Source organism: Aquarana catesbeiana, linkage group LG05 (assembly GCF_042186555.1).
Source record: "Aquarana catesbeiana isolate 2022-GZ linkage group LG05, ASM4218655v1, whole genome shotgun sequence".
NCBI lineage: Eukaryota > Metazoa > Chordata > Amphibia > Anura > Ranidae > Aquarana > Aquarana catesbeiana.
This window is the reverse complement of record NC_133328.1, coordinates 476,552,748-476,570,468: the sequence shown is the minus strand read 5'-3', so window position 1 is coordinate 476,570,468 and position 17,721 is coordinate 476,552,748. Positions and strand designations below refer to the sequence as shown.

At 44.0% G+C, this 17,721-nt stretch overlaps 1 protein-coding gene across 1 annotated transcript in view; it reads left to right on the top strand.

The window, feature by feature from the left end:
* The first annotated feature begins 6,413 nt into the window (after positions 1 to 6,413).
* Positions 6,414 to 17,721, top strand: part of NPC1 (NPC intracellular cholesterol transporter 1) — a 125,645-nt gene continuing 114,337 nt past the window's right edge. The window contains exon 1 of the mRNA XM_073631477.1: positions 6,414 to 6,569. Within this exon, the coding sequence (XP_073487578.1) occupies positions 6,501 to 6,569 (69 nt within the window). The 5' untranslated portion in view covers positions 6,414 to 6,500. The remainder of the gene's footprint in view (positions 6,570 to 17,721) is intronic.

Sequence of the window (17,721 nt, the reverse complement as noted above, 5' to 3'; positions counted from 1 at the left end):
GCACCACATTTGGCTAGAGGTTGCGTGGGCGCAGGTGACACTCTGAGCCATTCGGACCAGTTCGGAGCTGTTCGGAAACACGTTGTGTTTCCAAATGTCTCTGGATGCCCCCCACCTCTGGTTACATGCAGTACTGCATACACTAGCAGTGCCACTGGAACGGATTATCTGAGTTTCCATTATATCCTATGGGGAACCTCGCTTTGATATATGAGTGCTTTGGATTACAAGCATTTTTCTGGAACGAATTATACTCGTAACCCAAGGTACCACTCAAAATCTCTGGGCTCATCCACACAGCCCACGTACTAAATGCTCCGTTTTAATGTGTGGGCAGCTATCAGTTGTTACTGGCAGTGACCCGCAGTGATTCATGTAATGCGCAAAGTTATACCTCATTCAACACGTGGTGCCTTCCTGTGTGTTGCGGTAAATGGCTATGTGTCTGTATTTTGCCACAGCTCACCACACTTCCCGGCTGCATTGCAGTAATAACTGGGTACTATCACATAACCATGGTAAAACACAGGGCACATAGAAATCTATTGTTCTCCATGTGCCCCAACAGAGACCAGTGTGGCAAAAAGCCAGTCACCGCACCGAACCCTCTGACTTGTGCCCCACCTGTACCATTACTGTGTAAGTATGTTTGTTATTCAAACTTTTATTGATTCTTTGTTCCAATACTGCTCCTTATACAACTATATCAATATACTTTATTCTACTATAAAATGATTAACTATGATTAACTATGAGAGCAAGACATCATATCACACCACTGAAACTGAAAAACTTTCTAAAGGCACTGGAGATATAAAACAAACATTACGTAAAGGGCACGGCTCCGATTACCAGTGGTGTGATCCCTGCTCCTCCTTCACGCTCCTCCTTCATGCTCCTCCTTACGTATGTGACATTCTTCCAATGAAGCCATACAGTCACACTAATATTGGTATTCCCTACTACTGATGACACATGCTTTCATACGTCAACTTTACTGCTATAAATATCATTGTCAGAGAAATATGGAGTATAGAAACATAGCAAAGTGACGGCAGAAAAAGACTGAGTAGTCCATCCAGTCTGCCCATAAAAGTCTCATGAAGACAGCCCATTCTATCTTCTGTATGTATCACATGCAGCTTCCTTCCTGTACTGATCGTAATACATCAAGAGACCCATTGAGATAAAGTAATCTGCCGGAGGTTACAAAAGAAAGCATTCATGAATGTATCCACTTATCTAACAAGCAGAACATGTATTTTACAATAACGATGTTAAAACAGTGATGGGTTGAACATCACCACATGTACAGTCAGGTCCATAAATATTGGGACATCGACACAATTCTAATCTTTTTGGCTCTATACACCACCACAATGGATTTTAAATGAAACGAACAAGATGTGCTTTAACTGCAGACGTTCAGCTTTAATTTGAGGGTATTTACATCCAAATCAGGTGAACGTTGTTGGAATTACAACAGTTTCTATATGTGCCTCCCACTTTTTAAGGGACCAAAAGTAATGGGACAGATTAACAATCATCCATCAAACTTTCAATTTTTAATACTTGGTTGCAAATCCTTTGCAGTCAATTACAGCCTGAAGTCTGGAAAGCATAGACATCACCAGACACTGGGTTTCATCCCTGGTGATGCTCTGCCAGGCCTCTACTGCAAGTGTCTTCAGTTCCTGCTTGTTCTTGGGGCATTTTCCCTTCAGTTTCGTCTTCAGCAAGTGAAATGCATGCTCAATCGGATTCAGGTCAGGTGATTGACTTGGCCATTGCATAACATTCCACTTCTTTAAAAACTCTTTGGTTGCTTTCGCAGTATGCTTCGGGTCATTGTCCATCTGCACTGTGAAGCACCGTCCAATGAGTTCTGAAGCATTTTGCTGAATATGAGCAGATAATATTGCCCGAAACACTTCAGAATTCATCCTGCTGCTTTTGTCAGCAGTCACATCATCAATAAATACAAGAGAACCAGTTCCATTGACAGCCATACATGCCCACACCATGACACTACCACCACCATGCTTCACTGATGAGGTGGTATGCTTTGGATCATGAGCAGTTCCTTTCCTTCTCCATACTCTTTTCTTCCCATCACTCTGGTACAAGTTGATGTTGGTCTCATCTGTCCATAGGATGTTGTTCCACAACTGTGAAGACTTTTTTAGATGTTGTTTGGCAAACTCTAATCTGGCCTTCCTGTTTTTGAGGCTCACCAATGGTTTACATCTTGTGGTGAACCCTCTGTATTCACTCTGGTGAAGTCTTCTCTTGATTGTTGACTTTGACACACATACACCTACCTCCTGGAGAGTGTTCTTGATCTGGCCAACTGTTGTGAAGGGTGTTTTCTTCACTAGGGAAAGAATTCTTCGGTCATCCACCACAGCTGTTTTCCGCGGTCTTCCGGGTCTTTTGGTGTTGCTGAATTTACCGGTGCATTCTTTCTTTTTTAGGATGTTCCAAGCAGTTTATTTGGCCAAATCTAATGTTTTTGCTATCTCTCTGATGGGTTTGTTTTGTTTTTTCAGCCTAATGATGGCTTGCTTCACTGATAGTGACAGCTCTTTGGATCTCATATTGAGAGCTGACAGCAACAGATTCCTAATGCAAATAGCACATTTGAAATGAACTCTGGACCTTTTATCTGCTCCTTCTAAATGGGATAATGAGGGAATAACACACACCTGGCCATGGAACAGCTGAGCAGCCAATTGTCCCATTACTTTTGGTCCCTTAAAAAGTGGGAGGCACATATACAAACTGTTGTAATTCCTACACCGTTCACCTGATTTGGATGTAAATATCCTCAAATTAAAGCTGAAAGTCTGCAGTTAAAGCACATCTTTTTTGTTTCATTTCAAATCCATTGTGGTGGTGTATCGAGCCAAAAAGATTAGAATTGTGTCGATGTCCCAATATTTATGGACCTGACTGTATGGAATGAAAGTTCATGACTTATAATTGAGAAGCAATGTTTAAAGTGAACCTGTTATATAGTCAGGAGTCTGCAAACTTTTAAAGGAAGAATGGTGCCCCGTTGTTGAAATGAGTGGGGGGGGGATAATGCCACATTCATGGTATCAGTGGGGGAAATAGTGTCCCATTGTAGGTATAGAGTGGGAGGAATAGTTCCCCATGCTTGTTTTCAAAGGAAAGAGTAGTGCCCCATTGTTGGTATCAGTGGAAGGAATAGTGCTCCATCGTTGATATCTGCGAGGGGAATAGTGTCCCATCATTAGAATCAGTATGGAGAATAGTGCCCCATCTTTGGTGCCAATGAAAGGAATAGTGCTCTATTGTTGGTATCTGTGAGAGGATTAGTGCTCCATCATTGGTATCTGCGAGAGGAATAGTGCTCCAGTGTTGGTATCTGTGAGAGGATTAGTGCTCCATCGTTGGTATCTGTGAGAGGATTAGTGCTCCATCTTGGTATCTGTGAGAGGACTAGTGCTCCATCGTTGGTATCTGGGAGAGGATTAGTGCTCTATCGTTGGTATCTGTGAGAGGACTAGTGCCCCATCGTTGGTATCTGGGAGAGGATTAGTGCTCTATCGTTGGTATCTGTGAGAGGATTAATGCTCCATCCTTGGTATCTGGGAGAGCAATAGTGCTCCATCGTTGGTATCTGTGAGAGGAATAGTGCTGCATTGTTGGTATCTGGGAGAGGAATAGTGCTCCATCGTTGGTATCTGGGAGAGGAATAGTGCTGCATTGTTGGTATCTGGGAGAGGAATAGTGCTCCATCGTTTATATCTGGGAGAGGAATAGTGCTCCATCGTTGGTATCTGGGAGAGGAATAGTGCTCCATCGTTGGTATCTGGGAGAGGAATAGTGCTCCATCGTTGGTATCTGGGAGAGGAATAGTGCTCCATCGTTGATATCTGGGAGAGGATTAGTGCTCCATCATTGGTACCTGTGAGAGGAATAGTAGTCCAACGTTGTTATCTGCGTGAGGAATAGTGCTCCATCGTTTGTATCCTCCACAGAAATCGTGCCCCAATCTTTGGTATCTGTGAGAGGAATGTTTTGTATCTGTGAGAGAAATAGTGCTCCATCGTTTGTATCTGCGAGAGAAATAGTGCTCCATTGTTGGTATCTGCGAGAGGAATAGTGCTCCATCATTGGTATCTGTGAGAGGAATAGTGCTCCATCGTTTGTATCTCCCAGAGAAATAGTGTCCCACTCTTGGTTTCAGTTGGAGGAATAGTTCCCCATTGTTGTCAGTGAAAAGAATAGTGTTCCATTGTTGGTGTCAGTGGAATGAATAGTGTCCCATCATCGTTTTCAGTGAAAGTTATAGTGCCCTGTCGTTGGTGTCAGTGGGAGCAATAGTGTTCCTATGTTGGTGTCAGTGGAAGGAATAGTTTTCCATTGTCGGTGTCAGTGGGAGGAATATAGTTCTGTTGTTGGTGTCAGTAGACATTGTTGGTGTTAGTGGAAGGCATAGTGTTTGATTGTTGGTGTCAGTGGAAGGAATAGTGTTTTATTGTTGGTGTCAGTGGGAAGAATAGTGTTCCATTGTTGGTGTCAGTGGGAAGAATAGTGTTCCATTGTTGGTGTCAGTGGGAAGAATAGTGTTCCATTGTTGGTGTCAGTGGGAAGAATAGTGTTCCATTGTTGGTGTCAGTGCGAAGAATAGTGTTCCATTGTTGGTGTCAGTGGAAGGAATAGTGTTCCATTGTTGGTGTCAGTGAAAGGAATAGAGTTCCATTGTTTGTGTCAGTGAGAGGAATAGTGTTCCATTGTTGGTATTAGGAGCAGTAGTGCTCCATCATTGCCAGTGGAAGGACTGGTGTCCCAAGGGCATGTTAAAGTGGTTGTAAAAGCAGAAGGTTTTTTATCTTAATGCAATCCAATGCATTAAGATGTTCACCTGAGGCCCATCTCGTTCCAGTGCTGTGCACGAGTGCCTTGACCTTCAGGGACTCTCCCTCCTGATTGGCTGAGACACAGCAGCAGCGCCATTGGCTCCCGCTGTTGTCAATCAAAGACAGTTAGCCAATCAGAAGATGGGGGGGCAGGGCTGAACCGCGTCTCCATGTTTGAATGGACACACGGAGCTGCGGCTCAGATCAGGTGCCCCCCATAGCAAGCTGCTTGCGATGACCACCGGCTACCCGTGATTGCTCCCGAGGAGGACAGAATGGAGATCTGCCAATGTAAACAGGGGAGTAGAGGAGGAGTGTTCTGTCAGGGGAGTAGAGACAGATCGTCTGCTCCTAGTACTTAGAAGCGGCGATCGGTCTCCTCTCCTTTGTTTGGGTACAATGTTGCATGACCGTGCAATTGTCAGTTAAAGCGACACAGTGCCGTATTGCAAAAAATGGTCTGATCAGGAAGGGGGTAAATCCTTCCGGGGCTGAAGTGATTAAGCCAATGTTCTCACGTGGCCCACAGTACTTTCACAAAGATGTGTTACTTATATAGGATGTTACCTATAAAAAATCAACCTGTTCCCTAATGTGCTATAGCCAAAAGACTGCTACAGTGCAGCTCTCCAATTCTCATCAGTGCAGCCTCACCAGTGCCCATCAATGCAGCATCACCAGTGCCCATCAATGCAGCCTCACCAGTGCCCATCAAAGCAGCCTCATCAGTGCCCATCAATGCAGCCTCACCAGTGCCCATCAATGAAGCCTCATCAGTACCCATCAATGCAGCCTCATTAGTCCCTTCTCATCAGTGCCCATCAATGCAGCCTCCCCTGTGCCCATCATTGCAGCCTCATCAGTGCTCATCAATGCAGCCTCATCAGTGCCCATCAATGCAACCTCATCCCCATCCGTGCAGCCTCACCAGTGCCCATCAATGCAGCTTCATCAGTGTCTCCTCATCAGTGTTACCTCATGAGTGCCCATTGGTGTAAGCTCATCAGCAAAGAAGAAACATTACTTATGTTCTAAATTTTATAACAAAAACTAAAAGAAAGTTAAAAAAAATGTTATTTTTAATTTGTTTAGCAAAAAATAAAAAATTCCACCAAAAGCAAGCTCAATTTGTGTGGAAAAAAATGATAAAAAACGTATTTGTGTACAGTGTTGCACGACCGCACAATTGTCATTCAAAGTGTGAGAGCGCTGATAGCTGGTCTGTTCAGGAAGGGCTAAAAGTGTATTGAAGTTTATAAGTGGTTGTATTTGTATAGCAATGGAATGGGGAATGGCGTCCATTATTAGGATAGGAGCCTTCTTCTTCTCCTTTTTCTCCTCCTCCTCCATCAGTCCATGTCAGTGACCCCGCTCTCACACACCGGAGATCCCTTTCCGGGTCACAGCGCTCCACAGTCATTGGCTACGCCGTGCGTTCCATGAGCGGCTCTGCAGAGGGGAAGAGGCGTGTCCATGTGGGCGGAGCTCGGTGCTGTCATCCGATAGTGTGTAGTAGGAGGGAGTGGTGTGCTGATCGGGGAGCGGCTTCCTGTGTGTACACACCCCGGATAGTACTGACCGGAGATCAGCATTCTGCTTCCCGCTGTTAACATGGGTGGATGCCGGCTTCTCCGCCTCATCACCTTCTGTGTACTGGGGGCTCTGCACCTACCTAACAAGGTAAGTGTCCGGAGAGGTGCCTGACACTGGACCAAAGGCTGCACCACATTCCAGTGTCCGCTCCTTCATACACTCTGATCTGTATTATTATTATCATCAGGCTGTCAGTGATGTGTACTCCTCCAGGACTTATTACTGATCTCTTCTATGGAGGATCAGACAGAGGGGTCACCCTTCCAGCATCTTCTCCCTATCACACCACATGTGTGTTCTGTCTTTTCACCTGAAACTTCATTTCCATGGTTTTTCAGGATCTCATGTCACTATGTGATCATCTAATAGAGGAATAATCATTGTTTTATTATAGGGGGAACAGCACACCATCCAACACTCCCCCACTCTTCATCATCTTCATCTGCCTTACATTGGAAAGTGGATCTATCTGCTTAGATCTGATCAGAAGGAGAAAAAAAAAAAAAAAATATATATATATATATATATATAACACACACATTGTGACCTGCGAGGGCCTGACAGTGCTGTGCAGGGTACACATCCTCATTAAACTGAGTTACGGCCCGTACACACGATCCAAAAATCAGACGACAGATCGTTCATTTTTTTTTTATTTTGCATGCTAGTTGCTTATCGAAAATGGAGAAGTTATGAAAATTCTTGTACGACAGAATAAAAAATCAGAAGTGATGTCATGTGTTGTAGTGTATTTCTACTGTATTTTCGGACGACAACTGTAACGATTAAATGAAAATCGTACAATCTGTTATCATACGAGAACATTTTTCGTGTTTGTTCCATCAGATGAACTGTCGCGATCGGCTCTCGAAAGCTCTGTACTAAAGATCCAATTATCCCAATCGCTTCGAAAGCGGTATATTTCATCCGATTTTCAGATCGTGTGTACGGGCCATTTGGCAGCCGATTCACGATGAATGGGTTACGATGTAGAACAGGAGTGGTGCTGGTTACATTGTATCACAGTGTGGGGTAACACACAGGATGACATGTATTGTAGTGATCCATGATAACCTGTAATCAGCACCTCGCTCGCATTGGGGTGCCGATCTCAATAAATAGCATCACAGCACATGCAATCTATTTTATCCCCTGTGGCCTGGTGTCAGCTGGCCTTATGGATCCTATTGAGAAGTAGTGCTGTCCTGGCAATCCATGTTAAAGCTCAACTCCAGGAAACCTGAATATCCTCCCTTGTAGTTGGGCTGTGCCCGCATTTTGAGGGTTGATGGCATGTTTAGGTCTAGGGGCTTGCAAAAGTGTATTTACTTGTGCGCGCCTCCACATTGGTAAACCGGTCCTATCAGCAGCGCCTCCCCCATGTTTTCTGGTGGTCTAAGTGGTCTAGGGCAAAGGGGGGAAGAAAGTTCTCCCAAGAGGGCCAGACATAGGACACTGTGATTGATTTATTAGAAAAAGTTACACACAACAATTTAATGAAAAAAAGAGACTGATAAAAGTAGCCCACAGACAGGTTAAAAAAGACAACATTGTCATTGATTAAAAGGGGGAGTTCGCAGCTGCGCATGCATCTCACATTCAAGCACTCACACTGACCAATAGTTAGCTACAGAAAGACAAATGGTATATATAGAGCTCCTTCCTTAAATTAGGCCTGGATTATAGCAAACACAACTTCTGGTAACTAACTATTAAAATTATTGGGTCAGGTGGCTCATTTGAATGTGGATGGTGTGGAGCGAATTAATTTGTACATAGCTGTCCTGTATCATGTATAGGGTGTTGAGTAGAAGTCCACAACGGGATGATAATGAGTCCTCTTTCACACCGAGCCACCTATAGCGTCGGCGGTAAAACGCCGCTATTTTTAGCGGCGTTTTGCCGTCGGATTTGCGGCGCATTTCGGCCGCTAGCGGGGTGCTTTTGGCCGAGAAAGGGTTAAAACCGCCCGCAATGCGCCGCAATAGCGGTGTTTTGCCAGCGGTATCCCAGCGCTGACCCATTGATTTCAATGGGGAGCAGCGGTGGAGGAGCGGTAAACACAAAGAAGCCACTGGCAGGACTTCTTTTCCTGACGTCCTGCCAGCGCACCGCTCCGGTGTGAAAGCCCTCGGAGTCACTCAATACACTAGTAGCACGGATACATCTCCATCAGGTGCACAGTGGGGAGGCAACATGGGAAATAAAACACCATTGAGGTTTTATAATCAGATAGAGATACTCTCACCAAGTCCTGTGTCCACCGCTTCCATGCACCTCTACCCATTGATCTGAGTTTGAGCCATGCTCAGTATATACCTGAATCCGGACACCTGGAGGATTTCCTGCTATGTATGAGATGCCGTTCACACAGACTGGCGGTTTCGACCGAAGTACATAAAGCCGCCGTTCAGCCACCAACACCGTGCTTTGCTCATGCAGTGCGTAAACGATCCCCCGTTCCCATGTTGCCTCCTCACTCTGCACCTGATGGAGATGTATCCGTGCTACTAGTGTATTGAGAGACTCTGTGCTAAGTCCGTTCCTCAAGCATCAGCAAAACCACCCCCTCTGCTTTTACAAGGTGGAATCTGTCCAAAAATTTCAATAAGGGACTCATTATCATCCCGTTGTGGACTGCTATTCAACACCCTATACATGATCCCAGGACAGCTATGTACAAATTAATTCGCTCCACACCATCCACATTCAAATGAGCCACCTGACCCAATAACTTTAACCACTACCCGGCTGTCAAATGACGGCTGGGCGGCGCGGCTCTCCTTCTGGGTGCACGTCATTTGACAGGCCCTCCAGAACGACCGCTCTCGCGCACCCGTTGGGGCGTGCATTGCGGCGATTGGTGGTGTGGTGTGTCAGTCTGACACACCGCTACACTGATCTCGGTAAAGAGCCTCTGACGGAGGCTCTTTACCACGTGATCAACCGTGTCCAATCACAGCTGATCACGATGTAAACAGGAAGAGCCGTTGATCGGCGTTTTTCTCACTTGCGTCTGACAGACACGAGTAGAGGAGAGCCGATTGGCTGCTCTCCTGACAGAGGGGTCTGTGCTGATTGTTTATCAGTGCAGCCCTCCCTCAGGTGCCCGCCCAGGACCACCAGGATGCCCCCAGGACCACCAGGGATGGCCACCACACTGGACCATCAGGTATACCACCCTAGACCACCAGAGAAATGCAAATCAGTGCCCAGGCAGCTGCCAATCAGTGCCCATCCCCAATGCCTGCCAGTGCCATCAGTGATGCCTATCAATGCCATCTATCAGTGCCCAGCAGTGCTGCCCATCAGTACCGCCTATCAATGCCCATCGGTGCTGCATATCAATGCCACCCATCAGTGTGACCTCATCAGTGCCGCCTTATCAGTGCCCATCAGTGAAGGAGAAAACGTACTTATTTACAAAATTTTATAACAGAAACAAAAGAAAACCTTTTTTTTTTTTTCAAAATGTTTGTTATTTCTTAAGCAAAAAATAAAATACGCAGAGGTGATCAAATACCACCAAAAGAAAGCTCTATTTGTGGGAACAAAATGATAAAAATTTTGTTTGGGTACAGTGTAGCATGACCGCGCAATTGTCATTTAAACAGCGACAGCACTGAAAGTTGAAAATTGGCTTGGGCAGGAAGAGGGTGTAGGTGCCTGGTATTGAAGTAGTTAATAGTTACCAGAAGTTGCGTTTGCTATAAACCCAGCCTAATTAAGGAAGGAGATATAGATAGAGATATATATATACACACACACACAATTTGTCTTTCAGTAGCTAACTATTGAATGTGTGATGCATGCGCAGCTGTGAACTCCCCCTTTTAATCAATGACGTTCTCTTTTTTTAACCTCTCTGTGGGCTACTTTATCAGTCTCTTTTTTTCATTAAATTGTTGTGTGTAACTTTTTCTAATAAATCAATCATAGTGTCCTATGTCTGGCCCTCTTGGGAGAACTTTCTTCCCCCTTTTTTTTTGTTATATGCGATTTTAGGGTCGCTAGGACTGCATTTTTTGGTTATTCACTCAGATGAAAGATTGATCAATTTTTGTAAGTTATAGCTTAATTTAACAGTGCTTAATGGTCGATCCAGGCATCCAATTATCTTATGTCATCAAGACCATTGCAGGGTCTGTAGCCCTGTGAGGATGCCGAGGGACAGTCCATCACCAGAGACTGGGTAAGTAAAAGTGCTTGTGCCTTCCCCTAGACCTAAATGAGCAGTTAATCTGAATTTTTCTACTTTCCAGAGTTGGGCTGTACTCTCCATTCTAGAGGTGCACAGAATGGAAATTTTGGTGCTGAAATCAAAAATCCAGGATGCAATTGACAGTGGTGTTGTGTTTTGTATGTGTGTGTGTGCATATATATAATATGTGTAATATATATATTGACTTTTTAATTAATATCATGAATTTAAATGAATATGAATTTATTATCAGCACCTAAAGCTCAAGAAAAATGCATCCCTTTAAACTCTATGTATGTCTTCACCCTGGTCCGTTGCGCTTCCATTGTGGTGTTATACATCTTGTTTACTGCATTTTTGGTCAGTTAAAAAAAAAAAATGCACCAAAAACACCTCCTTGTTGAAATGCATTGAAAACGCATCAATAACGCACCCATGTTATGTTTTTGATCTTTTTGAGTCACGTGACCTTTAAAACCGCACGATTAAATTGTGGTAAAATCGCATGTGGTTTTGGTTCCTTATCGGCACCCTTTTCTCTATCGGCAAAATGTTAAAAGCACCATTTTTGGCCGCCGAAATGTCAGTGCATCTCTACTCCATTCACATCTCAGCATTTCGGAAAAGCATGCGTTTTTTTTGCACACGTTTACAAAACTTTTGAAAAACACATCACACTTGCAGTGCTGTTGGTTGTTAATGGCACCCTATATGCAGTGAGGAGACGTGTTTTTTCCATGTAGAAAGCTGTATGAGCTACTTTGACACATCTGTGGCACATGGGGAAGCCAAAGGAAATGAATGGGCAACCCTTTGCAGGTAGCAGTGAATGCACATAAACATGGTGCATTCTCAATATGACTAGGTGAGAATGCAGCCCTAAAGTAAAATTTGAAGGCAACATCGACTTCTGTCCTCCTTCCCCCCCCCCCCTTTTTTTTTTTTTTGTCACCAGCATCCCATTCAGGAGATTTTCCTTCACTTCCAGTCCCATAGCCAAAATAGGAACTGAGAGGAAATCCTCCAAAATGAGGCAATCCCTGGATGTCACCAGAACTAATGTCCCCAGATTTTTCCTCTTCCTGTTCTAGTGACAGAACTAACATATGGGATACTCTGTGATAACTGTAAAAAGGACAAATAGAGAGGATAAAGCTCCCTAACTGGGACACAGACAGCAAAAAAAAAAGACAGGGGCTCTAATCCCTTCTCACTATATCCAAAACTAAACTAAAAGGTTCTGCCTTTAATTATGAATTAAACAGTGCTGTCTGTACAGATATGTGGCATACCATAGCGGGGGATTTGAAAAGCAGAAGTAGTTTTTGCTTTATGGAACAGAAAACTTTACCAAAGTTGTCCTTTATGACATTGGGGCCACTGTGACTCTTTCACTTTGTTTTATTGAATGTTTTTGTAGCTCTGTCCTTGGCATGTATAACTGTGATAGCCAGAACCTTCCCCTTATTTCCACAAGTGTGAAATATACGGATACGTGTTCTGCTGGAAAGAAAAAAAAAATTGTTGCGCTGATGCCAGATGTATAAGCCTGCAAGACCAAATCTAAGGACCTGTTCTCATTGAAGCTAGAAATCCATGCCCCATCAGTAGAGTACCAGCTAGGTGATCATTGATTTAATAGCTTGGAAAGACAACCTCCACTCTTAGGCCCCTTTCACACTGGAGAGGTGGGGGCGTCGGCTGTTTGCAGGAGTTTTTTTTTTTTTTTTTTTTCCCTCCTGCCAGCGCACCGCTCCAGTGTGAAAGCCCCCGGGTTCTCACACTGGTGAGACAGCAATGGCTGTTTCAGGTCGGTTTGCTGGCGCTATTTTTAGTGCAATAGCGCCTGCAAACCGCCCCAGTGTGAAAGGGGCCTTAAAGCAGAACTAAACTCATTAATTTTACCAGTTTCACAAAACATTAACATTCTCGGCATTCCATGGATGCTAACTGTCACATCTGCTTGTACTTTCAGTGAAACTGTCAAACAATCAAATGGCTGGAGTCATAACTGATCTAATGTGCAGCACCTTGGCAGTTGCAGATCAGAGGCCAAGATGGCGGCTTCCTTGGTTGAAAAGGATAGGAGGGTTTAGTTCTACCTTAACTGTGGTGACACTACAAATCCCATCATGGCTGTGGATGTCAGTCTTGCAATGACTTGTTCCACAACAGCTGGCATCTTAAGGTTGCCTACCCCTGTGTAGCAGGGTTTTGTGAAATTTTTTTTTTTTTTTTCTATTTAGTTGGATTTTCTCTTTAGCTTATGTTAAGTACCCTTACACACTTTTTTTGCGCTGCAAAACGCTATATGCAGTTTTTTTAGGAAATGCGTATCATGCTTTTTCAGGTACAATATATATATTTTTTTAATTGAAATATAAGAAAAGATATAGCTGTAATAATACCACACACGGGATATGAGCCATAAGCATAACATAATGCAGCATGAAAATACACATATAGAACATGTTTTACGGAATGGTATCATGCTAAAGATCTGGTAAAAAATGGAAGTGACTTTAAAAAACACACTAATGAAAACACACGATGCGCTTTTAGTTAATTTTTGGTGCGCTACCATTGACTATAATCGAAGGTGCATTTTTAAGAAAATGCAGGGAAGATGCAGTAAGCAGGACTTTTCAAACGCACAGCACACAGTCCTGTAGTTCAGAACACAGATTTGAAGTTTCATATCATTTAAAGGGGACTATTTTTCTTGTGCTTTTTAAGTGCCGTTGTTGTAGCGTGCTAAAGTTGCACAGATGTGAACTGGCTCTTGGGTATGGCAATTTTTACATTTTTTTTGGGGGGGGGGGGGTTGGGTGGTTTTGACAGGTATACATTCCCGCCCAGATTCTGCCCACTTTGACCCAGAAGACTTTGGAACCAATTACAGGGTGAGGCTTGCACATGCACAGTAGGAAGCCAGCTGTAAAGCCGCAAGGCTTCACAACCAGTTTCCCCATAATTAATATGCCAGCACCTGGACCCGAAGCCTATTGAAGAATCGGCTCTGGTGAGGACAGTGCAGGATCTCTGGAACAGATTAGTGTCCTTATATTAAAAGTCAGCAGCTATAATATTTGTAGCTGCTGGCCTTTCATTTTTTGGGGGGAGACTGGTGCTCCACTTTAAAATGTACAGTCTGAAGGAAAGAGAGTAAAGGGTGGGGGGGGGGGGGGGGGTGGACATGTAGTCTAAAACCTTCAAATACATCAAGGTGGTGAATAAGGTTCAGGAGGGCAGTATTTTTAATATAAAACCAAGATCGAGAACACGGGGACATGACTTCAAACTGACAGGAGGAAAGTTCAAAACTAATCCTAGGCTGGGTTCAGACTTATACGAATTGGATGTGGTTTTCCCCGCATCCAATTTGCATGACAGAGAGTGTGACCGGCTCTCAATGGAGCTGGTTCACACATCTCCGGGGTGGCCGCAAAGCGCACAGCAGAAGGGTCCTGTGCGTCTTTGGCTCTGTTTTAGGTCCAAATTCAGGCCTAATGCGGACCGTGAACTGGGACGCGCTGGACCCCCTGCTGTGCCCCGTGGCTGCACAAAGTGCAAACCCAGCCTTAGAAATGTTTTTTTTATTTTACTGAAAGAGTAGTTTTTTTTTGTTTTTTGTTTTTATTAACCACTTCAGCAAATACTGTCGAGAGACATATTCAACTTTACGTTCATTAACTCCTTCTCAGTTTCACATCATTGTGGTGTTTTTTCAGGAGTTTGCTTATTTTTAATTTCTTCTATTATCGAGTTTTCCAAAATTTTAATATTTTAAAAATCTTATTCACTAACCTTAGTTTATATCTATCTACTGAAAGAGTAGTTGATGCTTGGAATAGTAGACTTCCATCAGACGTAGTAAGTCAGTCAACTGTAAGTGCTTGGGACAAACATAGATCTATATGCCGAAAAAAAAAATAAAATAAAAAAATGAGGCAGACTTGATGGGCCACTTGGTCTTTTTTGTTCCTGCCATCATTTTTCTATGTTTATAAACACATCTAGCGTATATGCATGTTTAAATGCGTTTTAGGCATATTCCAAGTTTTCTACTGCTCTTGAGCTCCTTTCCTGAATGTGCCTTTGGTGGGTTTTTATTTATTGCCTGTAAAAGCTCCTCTTTTTAATACACCTGTAAGGCTGGGTTCACACTATTGCGAATTGGATATGGTTTCCCCGCATTCAATTCGCATGTCAGAAGATTGTGACTGACTCTCTCTGGAGAATTGCACAGGAGTCCTGTGCGTCTTCTGGTCTGAATTCAGGCTGAAGTCGCACCTGATACGGGGGACGCACCGGACCCCTGCTGTGAGCCGCTGTATGTGGCAGTGTGAACCCAGCCTAGACGCCTGTGTACACAGACACTTAGGCTTTTATAGAAGAGCTTTTACAGGCTGAAAAGCCACTCCATGCATGTAACAGCAGCATTTTTTCATCTCTGTATGCATGAGTCCTCTCATTGAGATTTTCCAGCTTGTGCCAGAGGACTTGCGGTACTTCCTTGATTAAGAGGTCTGTAAATGAATTAAGACCCATTTTGGGCCTTAATTCATTTACACTGTGTGACTGAATTGAGTGCGTCCAGCAACAATCGCTGCAGGTAATCGCTGGCTGTGCACGTGTAGCTGTGGCTGACCGGTTAGTAAAGTGTATGGGCTCCGTGGCTTCAACTTATGGGTGGAAAAAACAGCAGCAGGAAGCGTCAGATTCCTGTCTCTGCCATTTGCACCAGGCCAAATTGCCCATGCTAATATAGCTTTATTGAGCATGAGGTTGGGGACAGATGAGCAGCCCCGGATGCAAACTGTGTCCGCAAAGGGGAAAAAAACAGCAGCAGGAATTGTCAGATTTCTGCCCATACCATTCACACCGAGCCAAATCATCCTTGTGGATGTAGCCTTGGCGGTTACATGTAAATAGCCAGTCAGCCTGTCTTTAATTTGTACCGGTTTCCTGGCCGCAGCAGATTGCGCACACCTGTGAACCCTGTTGCTGATTTAAACTTTTTGCTGAACCACAGCCCCACCGTTTGTGTGAATGAGGCCTATATGAAGCCCATACTGTCAGTTTCAGTTGCAGTGAGCTATAGTGAGGGCGGAATGATGTGCATGTCAGTGCATCACGCAATTTCCTTTTTTTTTTCCCACAACTTTATGAAAAGTGCACAAAATGAACGTTGCCCTGGTAATTCATTGAGATTTACAAGCTGGCAACCGCAAAAGGCTGTCGGGACTTGTAGATTTCCCATTCATAGAACACTGGGGTTTATGTACTAAAGCTGGAGAGTGCAAAATCAGGCTCACTTCTGCATAGAAACCAATCAGCTTCCAGGTTTTATTGTCAAAGCTTAATTGAACAAGCTGAGATTAGAAGCTGATTGGTTTCTTTGCAGAAGTGAGCCTGATTTTGCAGTCCGCCAGCTTTAGTAAATAAACCCTGGTGTGAATGAATGACGCAGAGGCAGAGGCCCCCATGGCCATGTTTTCTGTTTTTGTGGTTTTTTTTTTTTCCTAGCTTGTGAAAGTGAGTGGGGGGAAAAGATCCCTCGCTCACTGTCAAAATGGGGACTCGGTAGTGGTGCGGGGGGCCGGTGCATTTGTAATATATTACGTGTTACCGTTTTGTAACATGTTACACCCATTCTCAGGGTGTAACATGTAACCTGTTACAAAAAGGTATCGTATCCTTTAATCAGCAGTCATGTTTTATAAATAATCAAGATCAATTGTCATTCCAACATGTAGTTCAGTTTTTGTTAAATGGTGCTTAGTTGAATTGCTGTCTATTTCTATCTTATCGCTGTGAGTAGCAAAATCCTCCCAACCAAAGTTCCTGGTTCTGCTTCCCTGCACTATGAAGTTGTAATTCTCCTTCTGCATTATTCATATTCTAAAATGAATTTAAAATCATAGCAGAGAGCATGTAATACTGTAAGATGTTGTGTGGTGATATCCAGTGAACTGAAATGCATGTTGTCTATTCATTGTAGCTCGCTGCACTGAACTGGGCTGTGTTGCCGTATGAATGGGGAGACACTGATTTCGTTCCTGCAATCAAGGATAGTTCCATAGGATGCTGTAAGAGATAGGACCCACCCTTAACCAGGAAACCTAGGGCAGTGGTAATGGCACCAGCTTAAAATGGGCCAAGGAGAAGTATGCAGCTGTCCTCCGTTAGCTCCAAGATGGAGAACTGAGCGATCACATGATCGCTCAGCTCTTGGTCAGTTCTGAGTGGCGAGCAGTCACTGTCAGTCACCAGTCTCTGCTCTACTCTTCAGGAGCTCACTAGAGCACCAGGCTGGGAAGTGAGCGGGAGCAGCTGGCTCTGGCTCTTGGCCTCCTGCTGAAAGGTGAAGCCAGCTGTCAATTGGGCAGTGAAGTGGATCCTGACAGTATTATTGGGATGCCTCCCGAGCCTGGAGCAGCTCTGCCCTGTCAACTGATAGTGGACAAATAGCCTGCTATCAGTTGACTCTGGGTCACTGGAGGGCAAAAGTTATTGCATTCCTCATTTCTGTAACCCATAAGAGAAGTAAGGCCAGAAAAGCCTTGACCATACTTCTCTTTTTAAAAGATAAAGAAACTGCATACTCAGTAATGAAAGAGCTGCTGAAAGCTTAAAAAACGTAGGGTTTATTATCACTTTAAGTGCATGGAGAATACTGTGGACTGCTCCTAGCGTTGGTTTATCTCCGGCAAAGAAAAGCACCAATCCAGGCAGACTCGACCATGGTGGCCTTCACACATGGCTCATTTATCCCAGGCTTTGTGAATATATTTATTTTACAAATGTGTATAGCGTCCGCTTATTCCACAATTCCTATATTGTGAAAATAAAAAGGAAATTTCCCCCTCGCCACATCCTCCAAGGTTTATTTCCCTCTTACCTTTTTTCCTATGTTGTGCACAATTTAGAAACTTGTGTGGCCAGTGTTGTCCTGCTGTCATCTACAGCGGTGTAAGGTATTACAGCCCCTTTGGCTCCTCCTAGACCTAACTAACATTCATATTTGCATGGTTG